The 15,448-nt window shown below is 44.5% G+C and overlaps 1 protein-coding gene across 1 annotated transcript in view; it reads left to right on the top strand.

The window, feature by feature from the left end:
- LOC140236354 (uncharacterized) overlaps positions 1-15,448 on the top strand; it is a 66,111-nt gene that overhangs the window by 7,234 nt on the left and 43,429 nt on the right. Inside the window, exons 3-22 of the mRNA XM_072316310.1 lie at positions 345-686; positions 1,085-1,426; positions 1,835-2,167; positions 2,635-2,983; positions 3,400-3,710; positions 4,115-4,456; positions 4,820-5,201; positions 5,690-6,006; positions 6,405-6,746; positions 7,145-7,486; positions 7,852-8,229; positions 8,697-9,038; positions 9,437-9,778; positions 10,140-10,517; positions 10,985-11,331; positions 11,763-12,066; positions 12,428-12,805; positions 13,273-13,614; positions 14,013-14,354; positions 14,753-15,094. Of these exons, the coding sequence (XP_072172411.1) occupies positions 345-686; positions 1,085-1,426; positions 1,835-2,167; positions 2,635-2,983; positions 3,400-3,710; positions 4,115-4,456; positions 4,820-5,201; positions 5,690-6,006; positions 6,405-6,746; positions 7,145-7,486; positions 7,852-8,229; positions 8,697-9,038; positions 9,437-9,778; positions 10,140-10,517; positions 10,985-11,331; positions 11,763-12,066; positions 12,428-12,805; positions 13,273-13,614; positions 14,013-14,354; positions 14,753-15,094 (6,897 nt within the window). The remainder of the gene's footprint in view (positions 1-344; positions 687-1,084; positions 1,427-1,834; positions 2,168-2,634; positions 2,984-3,399; positions 3,711-4,114; positions 4,457-4,819; positions 5,202-5,689; positions 6,007-6,404; positions 6,747-7,144; positions 7,487-7,851; positions 8,230-8,696; positions 9,039-9,436; positions 9,779-10,139; positions 10,518-10,984; positions 11,332-11,762; positions 12,067-12,427; positions 12,806-13,272; positions 13,615-14,012; positions 14,355-14,752; positions 15,095-15,448) is intronic.

The following is a 15,448-nucleotide window of genomic DNA, read 5'->3' on the forward strand; positions in this document are numbered from 1 at the left end:
AATGGACTTATCGGTTTTTGCAAACAAACTCTTCATTTGCAGGTGATGACGCTGAAAATATTGAAAAAGAAAGAAGCATATATAATGTCGCAAAGGCTTTCATATGACAGGGCAGATCTTGATTAGGAGATACCTTGAACGCAAGATATTAACCTGCGCAACGTATGATACTGATAAATCCCGCAGGAAGATTAATTCTTATACAATCCGAGACTGTCCATTAAATGGGATATTGAATTAAGAACGGAAATTTCCTTTATCCTGAAGGTGAATTTGTGTAGTCAACAGCGTAATTCGTAACATAGACGGAAAAAGTGAGTATTATTGGGCCATCATCTCTACAGCATTACCGTCACCTAGTCCGTCGAGCGCCCCATTCCAGCTTCGGCTTGTCGGTGGTTCCAATAACAGAGAGGGCCGGGTGGAGGTTTATTACCAGGGTGCCTGGGGGACAATCTGTGATGACCAGTGGGACAGCAATGACGCCCAGGTGGTTTGTAGGATGCTGGGCTATCCAGCTGCAGAACGGGCCATTGGTCAGGCTAGCTTCGGTCAAGGTGAAGGTCGAATAGTCCTTGACAATGTGCAGTGCCAGGGAAGTGAAGAGAGACTGGTAGATTGCCCACACAATGGATTCTTTCAACACAACTGTGGACACCACGAGGATGCTGGCGTCTCATGTCGAGGTAAGGTGCAAAGCTTCCAGCAAGCTTTCTGGCTCTTACGTAGCTAAAGAAGCTTGTGTAATTAGGGGAGCAACCCCGTTATCCAACATATTTGCTGGCTTGATTTGACCTTGTCGAGAGAGAAAGGGTTTTGTGAGATTGTGGAATAGCTCATGTTTGAATACATGGAAAAGCTTGCAAATGTGATGTCAGTGATAAGTGGAAATTAGGCAGTCATTACTCCTGTCATGATCTTGAATTGACAGTGTCAGAAAACTTTGATGAACTTGTGAAAATTGCAGGAAGAGTCTGATTTGTGCTTGAATTTGCTGTATCTTGAAGCTGTTTCTTTCCTTGGATTAAAGAATGCGTATCCAAGACGTGATGAGATGAGTATTATTGGGCTATCATCTCCACAGCCTTACCGTCACCAAGTCCGTCGAGCGCCCCATTCCAGCTTCGGCTTGTCGGTGGATCCAATGACAGAGAGGGCCGGGTGGAGGTTTATTACCAGGGTGCCTGGGGGACAATCTGTGATGACCAGTGGGACAGCAATGACGCCGAGGTGGTTTGTAGGATGCTGGGCTATCCAGCTGCAGAACGGGCCATTGGTCAGGCTAGCTTCGGTCAAGGTGAAGGTCGAATAGTCCTTGACAATGTGCAGTGCCAGGGAAGTGAAGAGAGACTGGTAGATTGCCCACACAATGGATTCTTTCAACACAACTGTGGACATCACGAGGACGCTGGCGTCTCATGTCGAGGTAAGGTGCAAGATTCCATCAATCTTTCAACCTCTTTCCTAGCTAAAGAAGCTTTTGTCAATAGTTAACACCTTTGTACATTTGATGGGGTTTTTAAACCTGTAGAATGATATATGAATTCAAGACAATGTAGAAGATATTTTAAGGACCTTTATAATCAGTTGTAAATTTATTCGTACAGACAGTTTTAAAAATGAAAAGGTCTGAAGTTAACAGTACATAAACAGTTCTGTTCAACGTACTTGATAAGAAAAGTAGGTATATGAACTTACCTTAAAATATTTGTCATTTTTAAAATGTTTGTATCGAGGAATTGAAAACGAGTTTAAATAAATTTCCGAAATACCTGGACTTCATGTACAGGCCAACCTATCACTGTGCAGCCAGTCACCCCGACAGAGGCACCAGAATCTCCTCCGCCAAGTACCCCGTTGAGGGTTCGACTTGTCGGTGGTCCAAGTAACAGAATTGGGCGTGTGGAGGTTTTCTATCGGGGCCGTTGGGGAACAGTCTGTGATGACCAGTGGGACCGCAGAGATGCAGCGGTTGTGTGCAGGATGCTTGGTTTTCCCGCTGCAACAAGAGCCGTTAGTGGCGCTCGCTTTGGTCGAGGCCAAGGTCGCATAGTCCTGGACAATGTGCAATGTCAGGGAAGAGAACAGAATTTGGCAGATTGTAGGCACAACGGATTCTTTCAACACAACTGTCGACATACCGAGGATGCTGGTGTGGTATGTGCAGGTGGGTTTTTATACTGTATTTGATATAAAGGATATCAACGATAAACCTTCAATTCGAAATCTAATTACTCTGATAAACTAGAAAGTCAAAAGTAATGGCGTTGCTTCAGTTTATGATTTCCTGCATAGGCGATATTTTTAGGTGACGAGAAGGTGAAAATATCGAAAAAGAAAGATGAATATATAAAATCGCAAAGACTTTTTATAAGAGAAGACAGATCTTGATAGATACCTCGAACGCAAAATATTTATACCTGCGCAACCTAGTCAATACAATGCAGCAGCACATATGACAGTGATGATCTCTGCAGGAAGATTACTTCTTATACAATCCGAGACTGTCTAATATATAGCATATTAAACTAAACACGGCAATTTGAATTATCCTAAAGGTAAATTAGTGTATTAAATATAATTTGTCACAAAGACGGCAAAAAAGTGAGAATAATTGGGCTATTATCTCCACAGCATTACCGTCACCTAGTCCGTCGAGCGCCCCATTCCAGCTTCGGCTTGTCGGTGGTTCCAATAACAGAGAGGGCCGGGTGGAGGTTTATTACCAGGGTGCCTGGGGGACAATCTGTGATGACCAGTGGGACAGCAATGACGCCGAGGTGGTTTGTAGGATGCTGGGCTATCCAGCTGCAGAACGGGCCATTGGTCAGGCTAGCTTCGGTCAAGGTGAAGGTCGAATAGTCCTTGACAATGTGCAGTGCCAGGGAAGTGAAGAGAGACTGGTAGATTGCCCACACAATGGATTCTTTCAACACAACTGTGGACATCACGAGGATGCTGGCGTCTCATGTCGAGGTAAGGTGCAAAGCTTCCAGCAAGCTTTCTGGCTCTTACGTAGCTAAAGAAGCTTGTGTAATTAGGGGAGCAACCCCGTTATCCAATATATTTGCTGGCTTGATTTGACCTTGTAGAGAAAGAAAGCGTTTTGTGAGATTGTGGAAGAGCTCATGTTTGAATACATGGAAAAGCTTGCAAATGTGATGTCAGTGATAAGTGGAAATTAGGCAGTCATTACTCCTGTCATGATCTTGAATTGACAGTGTCAGAAAACTTTGATGAACTCGTGAAAATTGCAGGAAGAGTCTGATCTGTGCTTGATTTTGCTGTATCTTGAAGCTGTTTCTTTCCTTGGATTAAAGAATGCGTATTCAAGACGTGATGAGATGAGTATTATTGGGCTATCATCTCCACAGCATTACCGTCACCAAGTCCGTCGAGCGCCCCACTCCAGCTTCGGCTCGTCGGTGGTTCCAATGACAGAGAGGGCCGGGTGGAGGTTTATTACCAGGGTGCCTGGGGGACAATCTGTGATGACCAGTGGGACAGCAATGACGCCGAGGTGGTTTGTAGGATGCTGGGCTATCCAGCTGCAGAACGGGCCATTGGTCAGGCTAGCTTCGGTCAAGGTGAAGGTCGAATAGTCCTTGACAATGTGCAGTGCCAGGGAAGTGAAGAGAGACTGGTAGATTGCCCACACAATGGATTCTTTCAACACAACTGTGGACATCACGAGGATGCTGGCGTCTCATGTCGAGGTAAGGTGCAAAGCTTCCAGCAAGCTTTCTGGCTCTTACGTAGCTAAAGAAGCTTGTGTAATTAGGGGAGCAACCCCGTTATCCAATATATTTGCTGGCTTGATTTGACCTTGTAGAGAGAGAAAGCGTTTTGTGAGATTGTGGAAGAGCTCATGTTTGAATACATGGAAAAGCTTGCAAATGTGATGTCAGTGATAAGTGGAAATTAGGCAGTCATTACTCCTGTCATGATCTTGAATTGACAGTGTCAGAAAACTTTGATGAACTCGTGAAAATTGCAGGAAGGGTCTGATCTGTGCTTGAATTTGCTGTATCTTGAAGCTGTTTCTTTCCTTGGATTAAAGAATGCGTATCCAAGACGTGATGAGATGAGTATTATTGGGCTATCATCTCCACAGCATTACCGTCACCAAGTCCGTCGAGCGCCCCACTCCAGCTTCGGCTCGTCGGTGGTTCCAATGACAGAGAGGGCCGGGTGGAAGTTTATTACCAGGGTGCCTGGGGGACAATCTGTGATGACCAGTGGGACAGCAATGACGCCGAGGTGGTTTGTAGGATGCTGGGCTATCCAGCTGCAGAACGGGCCATTGGTCAGGCTAGCTTCGGTCAAGGTGAAGGTCGAATAGTCCTTGACAATGTGCAGTGCCAGGGAAGTGAAGAGAGACTGGTAGATTGCCCACACAATGGATTCTTTCAACACAACTGTGGACATCACGAGGACGCTGGCGTCTCATGTCGAGGTAAGGTGCAAGATTCCATCAATCTTTCAACCTCTTTCCTAGCTAAAGAAGCTTTTGTCAATAGTTAACACCTTTGTACATTTGATGGGGTTTTTAAACCTGTAGAATGATATATGAATTCAAGACAATGTAGAAGATATTTTAAGGACCTTTATAATCAGTTGTAAATTTATTCGTACAGACAGTTTTAAAAATGAAAAGGTCTGAAGTTAACAGTACATAAACCGTTCTGTTCAACGTACTTGATAAGAAAAGTAGGTATATGAACTTACCTTAAAATATTTGTCATTTTTAAAATGTTTGTATCGAGGAATTGAAAACGAGTTTAAATAAATTTCCGAAATACCTGGACTTCATGTACAGGCCAACCTATCACTGTGCAGCCAGTCACCCCGACAGAGGCACCAGAATCTCCTCCGCCAAGTACCCCGTTGAGGGTTCGACTTGTCGGTGGTCCAAGTAACAGAATTGGGCGTGTGGAGGTTCTCTATCGGGGCCGTTGGGGAACAGTCTGTGATGACCAGTGGGACCGCAGAGATGCAGCGGTTGTGTGCAGGATGCTTGGTTTTCCCGCTGCAACAAGAGCCGTTAGTGGCGCTCGCTTTGGTCGAGGCCAAGGTCGCATAGTCCTGGACAATGTGCAATGTCAGGGAAGAGAACAGAATTTGGCAGATTGTAGGCACAACGGATTCTTTCAACACAACTGTCGACATACCGAGGATGCTGGTGTGGTATGTGCAGGTGGGTTTTTATACTGCATTTGATAGAAAGGATATCAACGATAAACCTTCAATTCGAAATCTAATTACTCTGATAAACTAGAAAGTCAAAAGTAATGGCGTTGCTTCAGTTTATGATTTCCTGCATAGGCGATATTTTTAGGTGACGAGAAGGTGAAAATATCGAAAAAGAAAGATGAATATATAAAATCGCAAAGACTTTTTATAAGAGAAGACAGATCTTGATAGATACCTCGAACGCAAAATATTTATACCTGCGCAACCTAGTCAATACAATGCAGCAGCACATATGACAGTGATGATCTCTGCAGGAAGATTACTTCTTATACAATCCGAGACTGTCTAATATATAGCATATTAAACTAAACACGGCAATTTGAATTATCCTAAAGGTAAATTAGTGTATTAAACATAATTTGTCACAAAGACGGCAAAAAAGTGAGAATAATTGGGCTATTATCTCCACAGCATTACCGTCACCTAGTCCGCCGAGCGCCCCATTCCAGCTTCGGCTTGTCGGTGGTTCCAATAACAGAGAGGGCCGGGTGGAGGTTTATTACCAGGGTGCCTGGGGAACAATCTGTGATGACCAGTGGGACAGCAATGACGCCAAGGTGGTTTGTAGGATGCTGGGCTATCCAGCTGCAGAACGGGCCATTGGTCAGGCTAGCTTCGGTCAAGGTGTAGGTCGAATAGTCCTTGACAATGTGCAGTGCCAGGGAAGTGAAGAGAGACTGGTAGATTGCCCACACAATGGATTCTTTCAACACAACTGTGGACATCACGAGGATGCTGGCGTCTCATGTCGAGGTAAGGTGCAAAGCTTCCAGCAAGCTTTCTGGCTCTTACGTAGCTAAAGAAGCTTGTGTAATGAGGGGAGCAACCCCGTTATCCAACATATTTGCTGGCTTGATTTGACCTTGTAGAGAGAGAAAGGGTTTTGTGAGATTGTGGAAGAGCTCATGTTTGAATACATGGAAAAGCTTGCAAATGTGATGTCAGTGATAAGTGGAAATTAGGCAGTCATTACTCCTGTCATGATCTTGAATTGACAGTGTCAGAAAACTTTGATGAACTTGTGAAAATTGCAGGAAGAGTCTGATCTGTGCTTGAATTTGCTGTATCTTGAAGCTGTTTCTTTCCTTGGATTAAAGAATGCGTATCCAAGACGTGATGAGATGAGTATTATTGGGCTATCATCTCCACAGTCTTACCGTCACCAAGTCCGTCGAGCGCCCCATTCCAGCTTCGGCTTGTCGGTGGTTCCAATGACAGAGAGGGCCGGGTGGAGGTTTATTACCAGGGTGCCTGGGGAACAATCTGTGATGACCAGTGGGACAGCAATGACGCCGAGGTGGTTTGTAGGATGCTGGGCTATCCAGCTGCAGAACGGGCCATTGGTCAGGCTAGCTTCGGTCAAGGTGAAGGTCGAATAGTCCTTGACAATGTGCAGTGCCAGGGAAGTGAAGAGAGACTGGTAGATTGCCCACACAATGGATTCTTTCAACACAACTGTGGACATCACGAGGATGCTGGCGTCTCATGTCGAGGTAAGGTGCAAAGCTTCCAGCAAGCTTTCTGGCTCTTACGTAGCTAAAGAAGCTTGTGTAATTAGGGGAGCAACCCCGTTATCCAATATATTTGCTGGCTTGATTTGACCTTGTAGAGAGAGAAAGCGTTTTGTGAGATAGTGGAAGAGCTCATGTTTGAATACATGGAAAAGCTTGGAAATGTGATGTCAGTGATAAGTGGAAATTAGGCAGTCATTACTCCTGTCATGATCTTGAATTGACAGTGTCAGAAAACTTTGATGAACTTGTGAAAATTGCAGGAAGAGTCTGATCTGTGCTTGAATTTGCTGTATCTTGAAGCTGTTTCTTTCCTTGGATTAAAGAATGCGTATCCAAGACGTGATGAGATGAGTATTATTGGGCTATCATCTCCACAGCATTACCGTCACCAAGTCCGTCGATCGCCCCACTCCAGCTTCGGCTCGTCGGTGGTTCCAATGACAGAGAGGGCCGGGTGGAGGTTTATTACCAGGGTGCCTGGGGGACAATCTGTGATGACCAGTGGGACAGCAATGACGCCGAGGTGGTTTGTAGGATGCTGGGCTATCCAGCTGCAGAACGGGCCATTGGTCAGGCTAGCTTCGGTCAAGGTGAAGGTCGAATAGTCCTTGACAATGTGCAGTGCCAGGGAAGTGAAGAGAGACTGGTAGATTGCCCACACAATGGATTCTTTCAACACAACTGTGGACATCACGAGGACGCTGGCGTCTCATGTCGAGGTAAGGTGCAAGATTCCATCAATCTTTCAACCTCTTTCCTAGCTAAAGAAGCTTTTGTCAATAGTTAACACCTTTGTACATTTGATGGGGTTTTTAAACCTGTAGAATGATATATGAATTCAACACAATGTAGAAGATATTTTAAGGACCTTTATAATCAGTTGTAAATTTATTCGTACAGACAGTTTTAAAAATGAAAAGGTCTGAAGTTAACAGTACATAAACCGTTCTGTTCAACGTATTTGATAAGAAAAGTAGGTATATGAACTTTCCTTAAAATTTCTGTCATTTTTAAAATGTTTGTATCGAGGAATTGAAAACTGGAGGTTAAATAAGTTTCCGAAATACCTGGACTTCATGTACAGGCCAACCTATCACTGTGCAGCCAGTCACCCCGACAGAGGCACCAGAATCTCCTCCGCCAAGTACCCCGTTGAGGGTTCGACTTGTCGGTGGTCCAAGTAACAGAATTGGGCGTGTGGAGGTTCTCTATCGGGGCCGTTGGGGAACAGTCTGTGATGACCAGTGGGACCGCAGAGATGCAGCGGTTGTGTGCAGGATGCTTGGTTTTCCCGCTGCAACAAGAGCAGTTAGTGGCGCTCGCTTTGGTCGAGGCCAAGGTCGCATAGTCCTGGACAATGTGCAATGTCAGGGAAGAGAACAGAATTTGGCAGATTGTAGGCACAACGGATTCTTTCAACACAACTGTCGACATACCGAGGATGCTGGTGTGGTATGTGCAGGTGGGTTTTTATACTGTATTTGATATAAAGGATATCAACGATAAACCTTCAATTCGAAATCTAATTACTCTGATAAACTAGAATGTCAAAAGTAATGGCGTTGCTTCAGTTTATGATTTCCTGCATAGGCGATATTTTTAGGTGACGAGAAGGTGAAAATATCGAAAAAGAAAGATGAATATATAAAATCGCAAAGACTTTTTATAAGAGAAGACATATCTTGATAGATACCTCGAACGCAAAATATTTATACCTGCGCAACCTAGTCAATACAATGCAGCAGCACGTATGACAGTGATGATCCCTGCAGGAAGATTACTTCTTATACAATCCGAGACTGTCTAATATGTAGCATGTTAACCTAAAAAGGGCAATTTGAATTATCCTAAAGGTAAATTAGTGTATTACATATAATTTGTCACAAAGACGGCAAAAAAGTGAGAATAATTGGGCTATTATCTCCACAGCATTACCGTCACCTAGTCCGTCGAGCGCCCCATTCCAGCTTCGGCTTGTCGGTGGTTCCAATAACAGAGAGGGCCGGGTGGAGGTTTATTACCAGGGTACCTGGGGGACAATCTGTGATGACCAGTGGGACAGCAATGACGCCGAAGTGGTTTGTAGGATGCTGGGCTATCCAGCTGCAGAACGGGCCATTGGTCAGGCTAGCTTCGGTCAAGGTGTAGGTCGAATAGTCCTTGACAATGTGCAGTGCCAGGGAAGTGAAGAGAGACTGGTAGATTGCCCCCACAATGGATTCTTTCAACACAACTGTGGACATCACGAGGATGCTGGCGTCTCATGTCGAGGTAAGGTGCAAAGCTTCCAGCAAGCTTTCTGGCTCTTACGTAGCTAAAGAAGCTTGTGTAATTAGGGGAGCAACCCCGTTATGCGATATATTTGCTGGCTTGATTTGACCTTGTAGAGAGAGAAAGGGTTTTGTGAGATTGTGGAAGAGCTCATGTTTGAATACATGGAAAAGCTTGCAAATGTGATGTCAGTGACAAGTGGAAATTAGGCAGTCAGTACTCCTGTCATGATCTTGAATTGACAGTGTCAGAAAACTTTGATGAACTTGTGAAAATTGCAGGAAGAGTCTGATCTGTGCTTGAATTTGCTGTATCTTGAAGCTGTTTCTTTCCTTGGATTAAAGAATGCGTATCCAAGACGTGATGAGATGAGTATTATTGGGCTATCATCTCCACAGCATTACCGTCACCAAGTCCGTCGAGCGCCCCACTCCAGCTTCGGCTCGTCGGTGGTTCCAATGACAGAGAGGGCCGGGTGGAGGTTTATTACCAGGGTGCCTGGGGGACAATCTGTGATGACCAGTGGGACAGCAATGACGCCGAGGTGGTTTGTAGGATGCTGGGCTATCCAGCTGCAGAACGGGCCATTGGTCAGGCTAGCTTCGGTCAAGGTGAAGGTCGAATAGTCCTTGACAATGTGCAGTGCCAGGGAAGTGAAGAGAGACTGGTAGATTGCCCACACAATGGATTCTTTCAACACAACTGTGGACATCACGAGGACGCTGGCGTCTCATGTCGAGGTAAGGTGCAAGATTCCATCAATCTTTCAACCTCTTTCCTAGCTAAAGAAGCTTTTGTCAATAGTTAACACCTTTGTACATTTGATGGGGTTTTTAAACCTGTAGAATGATATATGAATTCAAGAAACCGTAGAAGATATTTTAAGGACCTTTATAATCAGTTGTAAATTTATTCGTACAGTTTTAAAAATGAAAAATTCTGAAGTTAACAGTACATAAACCGTTCTGTTCAACGTATTTGATAAGAAAAGTAGGTATATGAACTTTCCTTAAAATTTCTGTCATTTTTAAAATGTTTGTATCGAGGAATTGAAAACTGGAGGTTAAATAAGTTTCCGAAATACCTGGACTTCATGTACAGGCCAACCTATCACTGTGCAGCCAGTCACCCCGACAGAGGCACCAGAATCTCCTCCGCCAAGTACCCCGTTGAGGGTTCGACTTGTCGGTGGTCCAAGTAACAGAATTGGGCGTGTGGAGGTTCTCTATCGGGGCCGTTGGGGAACAGTCTGTGATGACCAGTGGGACCGCAGAGATGCAGCGGTTGTGTGCAGGATGCTTGGTTTTCCCGCTGCAACAAGAGCAGTTAGTGGCGCTCGCTTTGGTCGAGGCCAAGGTCGCATAGTCCTGGACAATGTGCAATGTCAGGGAAGAGAACAGAATTTGGCAGATTGTAGGCACAACGGATTCTTTCAACACAACTGTCGACATACCGAGGATGCTGGTGTGGTATGTGCAGGTGGGTTTTTATACTGTATTTGATATAAAGGATATCAACGATAAACCTTCAATTCGAAATCTAATTACTCTGATAAACTAGAATGTCAAAAGTAATGGCGTTGCTTCAGTTTATGATTTCCTGCATAGGCGATATTTTTAGGTGACGAGAAGGTGAAAATATCGAAAAAGAAAGATGAATATATAAAATCGCAAAGACTTTTTATAAGAGAAGACATATCTTGATAGATACCTCGAACGCAAAATATTTATACCTGCGCAACCTAGTCAATACAATGCAGCAGCACGTATGACAGTGATGATCCCTGCAGGAAGATTACTTCTTATACAATCCGAGACTGTCTAATATGTAGCATGTTAACCTAAAAAGGGCAATTTGAATTATCCTAAAGGTAAATTAGTGTATTACATATAATTTGTCACAAAGACGGCAAAAAAGTGAGAATAATTGGGCTATTATCTCCACAGCATTACCGTCACCTAGTCCGTCGAGCGCCCCATTCCAGCTTCGGCTTGTCGGTGGTTCCAATAACAGAGAGGGCCGGGTGGAGGTTTATTACCAGGGTGCCTGGGGGACAATCTGTGATGACCAGTGGGACAGCAATGACGCCGAAGTGGTTTGTAGGATGCTGGGCTATCCAGCTGCAGAACGGGCCATTGGTCAGGCTAGCTTCGGTCAAGGTGTAGGTCGAATAGTCCTTGACAATGTGCAGTGCCAGGGAAGTGAAGAGAGACTGGTAGATTGCCCCCACAATGGATTCTTTCAACACAACTGTGGACATCACGAGGATGCTGGCGTCTCATGTCGAGGTAAGGTGCAAAGCTTCCAGCAAGCTTTCTGGCTCTTACGTAGCTAAAGAAGCTTGTGTAATTAGGGGAGCAACCCCGTTATGCGATATATTTGCTGGCTTGATTTGACCTTGTAGAGAGAGAAAGGGTTTTGTGAGATTGTGGAAGAGCTCATGTTTGAATACATGGAAAAGCTTGCAAATGTGATGTCAGTGACAAGTGGAAATTAGGCAGTCAGTACTCCTGTCATGATCTTGAATTGACAGTGTCAGAAAACTTTGATGAACTTGTGAAAATTGCAGGAAGAGTCTGATCTGTGCTTGAATTTGCTGTATCTTGAAGCTGTTTCTTTCCTTGGATTAAAGAATGCGTATCCAAGACGTGATGAGATGAGTATTATTGGGCTATCATCTCCACAGCATTACCGTCACCAAGTCCGTCGAGCGCCCCACTCCAGCTTCGGCTCGTCGGTGGTTCCAATGACAGAGAGGGCCGGGTGGAGGTTTATTACCAGGGTGCCTGGGGGACAATCTGTGATGACCAGTGGGACAGCAATGACGCCGAGGTGGTTTGTAGGATGCTGGGCTATCCAGCTGCAGAACGGGCCATTGGTCAGGCTAGCTTCGGTCAAGGTGAAGGTCGAATAGTCCTTGACAATGTGCAGTGCCAGGGAAGTGAAGAGAGACTGGTAGATTGCCCACACAATGGATTCTTTCAACACAACTGTGGACATCACGAGGACGCTGGCGTCTCATGTCGAGGTAAGGTGCAAGATTCCATCAATCTTTCAACCTCTTTCCTAGCTAAAGAAGCTTTTCTCAATAGTTAACACCTTTGTACATTTGATGGGGTTTTTAAACCTGTAGAATGATATATGAATTCAAGAAACCGTAGAAGATATTTTAAGGACCTTTATAATCAGTTGTAAATTTATTCGTACAGTTTTAAAAATGAAAAGTTCTGAAGTTAACAGTACATAAACCGTTCTGTTCAACGTATTTGATAAGAAAAGTAGGTATATGAACTTTCCTTAAAATTTCTGTCATTTTTAAAATGTTTGTATCGAGGAATTGAAAACTGGAGGTTAAATAAGTTTCCGAAATACCTGGACTTCATGTACAGGCCAACCTATCACTGTGCAGCCAGTCACCCCGACAGAGGCACCAGAATCTCCTCCGCCAAGTACCCCGTTGAGGGTTCGACTTGTCGGTGGTCCAAGTAACAGAATTGGGCGTGTGGAGGTTCTCTATCGGGGCCGTTGGGGAACAGTCTGTGATGACCAGTGGGACCGCAGAGATGCAGCGGTTGTGTGCAGGATGCTTGGTTTTCCCGCTGCAACAAGAGCAGTTAGTGGCGCTCGCTTTGGTCGAGGCCAAGGTCGCATAGTCCTGGACAATGTGCAATGTCAGGGAAGAGAACAGAATTTGGCAGATTGTAGGCACAACGGATTCTTTCAACACAACTGTCGACATACCGAGGATGCTGGTGTGGTATGTGCAGGTGGGTTTTTATACTGTATTTGATATAAAGGATATCAACGATAAACCTTCAATTCGAAATCTAATTACTCTGATAAACTAGAATGTCAAAAGTAATGGCGTTGCTTCAGTTTATGATTTCCTGCATAGGCGATATTTTTAGGTGACGAGAAGGTGAAAATATCGAAAAAGAAAGATGAATATATAAAATCGCAAAGACTTTTTATAAGAGAAGACATATCTTGATAGATACCTCGAACGCAAAATATTTATACCTGCGCAACCTAGTCAATACAATGCAGCAGCACGTATGACAGTGATGATCCCTGCAGGAAGATTACTTCTTATACAATCCGAGACTGTCTAATATGTAGCATGTTAACCTAAAAAGGGCAATTTGAATTATCCTAAAGGTAAATTAGTGTATTACATATAATTTGTCACAAAGACGGCAAAAAAGTGAGAATAATTGGGCTATTATCTCCACAGCATTACCGTCACCTAGTCCGTCGAGCGCCCCATTCCAGCTTCGGCTTGTCGGTGGTTCCAATAACAGAGAGGGCCGGGTGGAGGTTTATTACCAGGGTGCCTGGGGGACAATCTGTGATGACCAGTGGGACAGCAATGACGCCGAAGTGGTTTGTAGGATGCTGGGCTATCCAGCTGCAGAACGGGCCATTGGTCAGGCTAGCTTCGGTCAAGGTGTAGGTCGAATAGTCCTTGACAATGTGCAGTGCCAGGGAAGTGAAGAGAGACTGGTAGATTGCCCCCACAATGGATTCTTTCAACACAACTGTGGACATCACGAGGATGCTGGCGTCTCATGTCGAGGTAAGGTGCAAAGCTTCCAGCAAGCTTTCTGGCTCTTACGTAGCTAAAGAAGCTTGTGTAATTAGGGGAGCAACCCCGTTATCCAATATATTTGCTGGCTTGATTTGACCTTGTAGAGAGAGAAAGGGTTTTGTGAGATTGTGGAAGAGCTCATGTTTGAATACATGGAAAAGCTTGCAAATGTGATGTCAGTGATAAGTGGAAATTAGGCAGTCATTACTCCTGTCATGATCTTGAATTGACAGTGTCAGAAAACTTTGATGAACTTGTGAAAATTGCAGGAAGAGTCTGATCTGTGCTTGAATTTGCTGTATCTTGAATCTGTTTCTTTCCTTGGATTAAAGAATGCGTATCCAAGACGTGATGACATGAGTATTATTGGGCTATCATCTCCACAGCCTTACCGTCACCAAGTCCGTCGAGCGCCCCATTCCAGCTTCGGCTTGTCGGTGGTTCCAATGACAGAGAGGGCCGGGTGGAGGTTTATTACCAGGGTGCCTGGGGAACAATCTGTGATGACCAGTGGGACAGCAATGACGCCGAGGTGGTTTGTAGGATGCTGGGATATCCAGCTGCAGAACGGGCCATTGGTCAGGCTAGCTTCGGTCAAGGTGAAGGTCGAATAGTCCTTGACAATGTGCAGTGCCAGGGAAGTGAAGAGAGACTGGTAGATTGCCCACACAGTGGATTCTTTCAACACAACTGTGGACATCACGAGGATGCTGGCGTCTCATGTCGAGGTAAGGTGCAAAGCTTGCAGCAAGCTTTCTGGCTCTTACGTAGCTAAAGAAGCTTGTGTAATTAGGGGAGCAACCCCGTTATCCAATATATTTGCTGGCTTGATTTGACCTTGTAGAGAGAGAAAGGGTTTTGTGAGATTGTGGAAGAGCTCATGTTTGAATACATGGAAAAGCTTGCAAATGTGATGTCAGTGATAAGTGGAAATTAGGCAGTCATTACTCCTGTCATGATCTTGAATTGACAGTGTCAGAAAACTTTGATGAACTTGTGAAAATTGCAGGAAGAGTCTGATCTGTGCTTGAATTTGCTGTATCTTGAAGCTGTTTCTTTCCTTGGATTAAAGAATGCGTATCCAAGACGTGATGAGATGAGTATTATTGGGCTATCATCTCCACAGCATTACCGTCACCAAGTCCGTCGAGCGCCCCACTCCAGCTTCGGCTCGTCGGTGGTTCCAATGACAGAGAGGGCCGGGTGGAGGTTTATTACCAGGGTGCCTGGGGGACAATCTGTGATGACCAGTGGGACAGCAATGACGCCCAGGTGGTTTGTAGGATGCTGGGCTATCCAGCTGCAGAACGGGCCATTGGTCAGGCTAGCTTCGGTCAAGGTGAAGGTCGAATAGTCCTTGACAATGTGCAGTGCCAGGGAAGTGAAGAGAGACTGGTAGATTGCCCACACAATGGATTCTTTCAACACAACTGTGGACATCACGAGGACGCTGGCGTCTCATGTCGAGGTAAGGTGCAAGATTCCATCAATCTTTCAACCTCTTTCCTAGCTAAAGAAGCTTTTGTCAATAGTTAACACCTTTGTACATTTGATGGGGTTTTTAAACCTGTAGAATGATATATGAATTCAAGAAACCGTAGAAGATATTTTAAGGACCTTTATAATCAGTTGTAAATTTATTCGTACAGTTTTAAAAATGAAAAGTTCTGAAGTTAACAGTACATAAACCGTTCTGTTCAACGTATTTGATAAGAAAAGTAGGTATATGAACTTTCCTTAAAATTTCTGTCATTTTTAAAATGTTTGTATCGAGGAATTGAAAACTGGAGGTTAAATAAGTTTCCGAAATACCTGGACTTCA

The sequence above is a fragment of the Diadema setosum genome, chromosome 12, assembly GCF_964275005.1.
Source record: "Diadema setosum chromosome 12, eeDiaSeto1, whole genome shotgun sequence".
Lineage (NCBI taxonomy): Eukaryota > Metazoa > Echinodermata > Echinoidea > Diadematoida > Diadematidae > Diadema > Diadema setosum.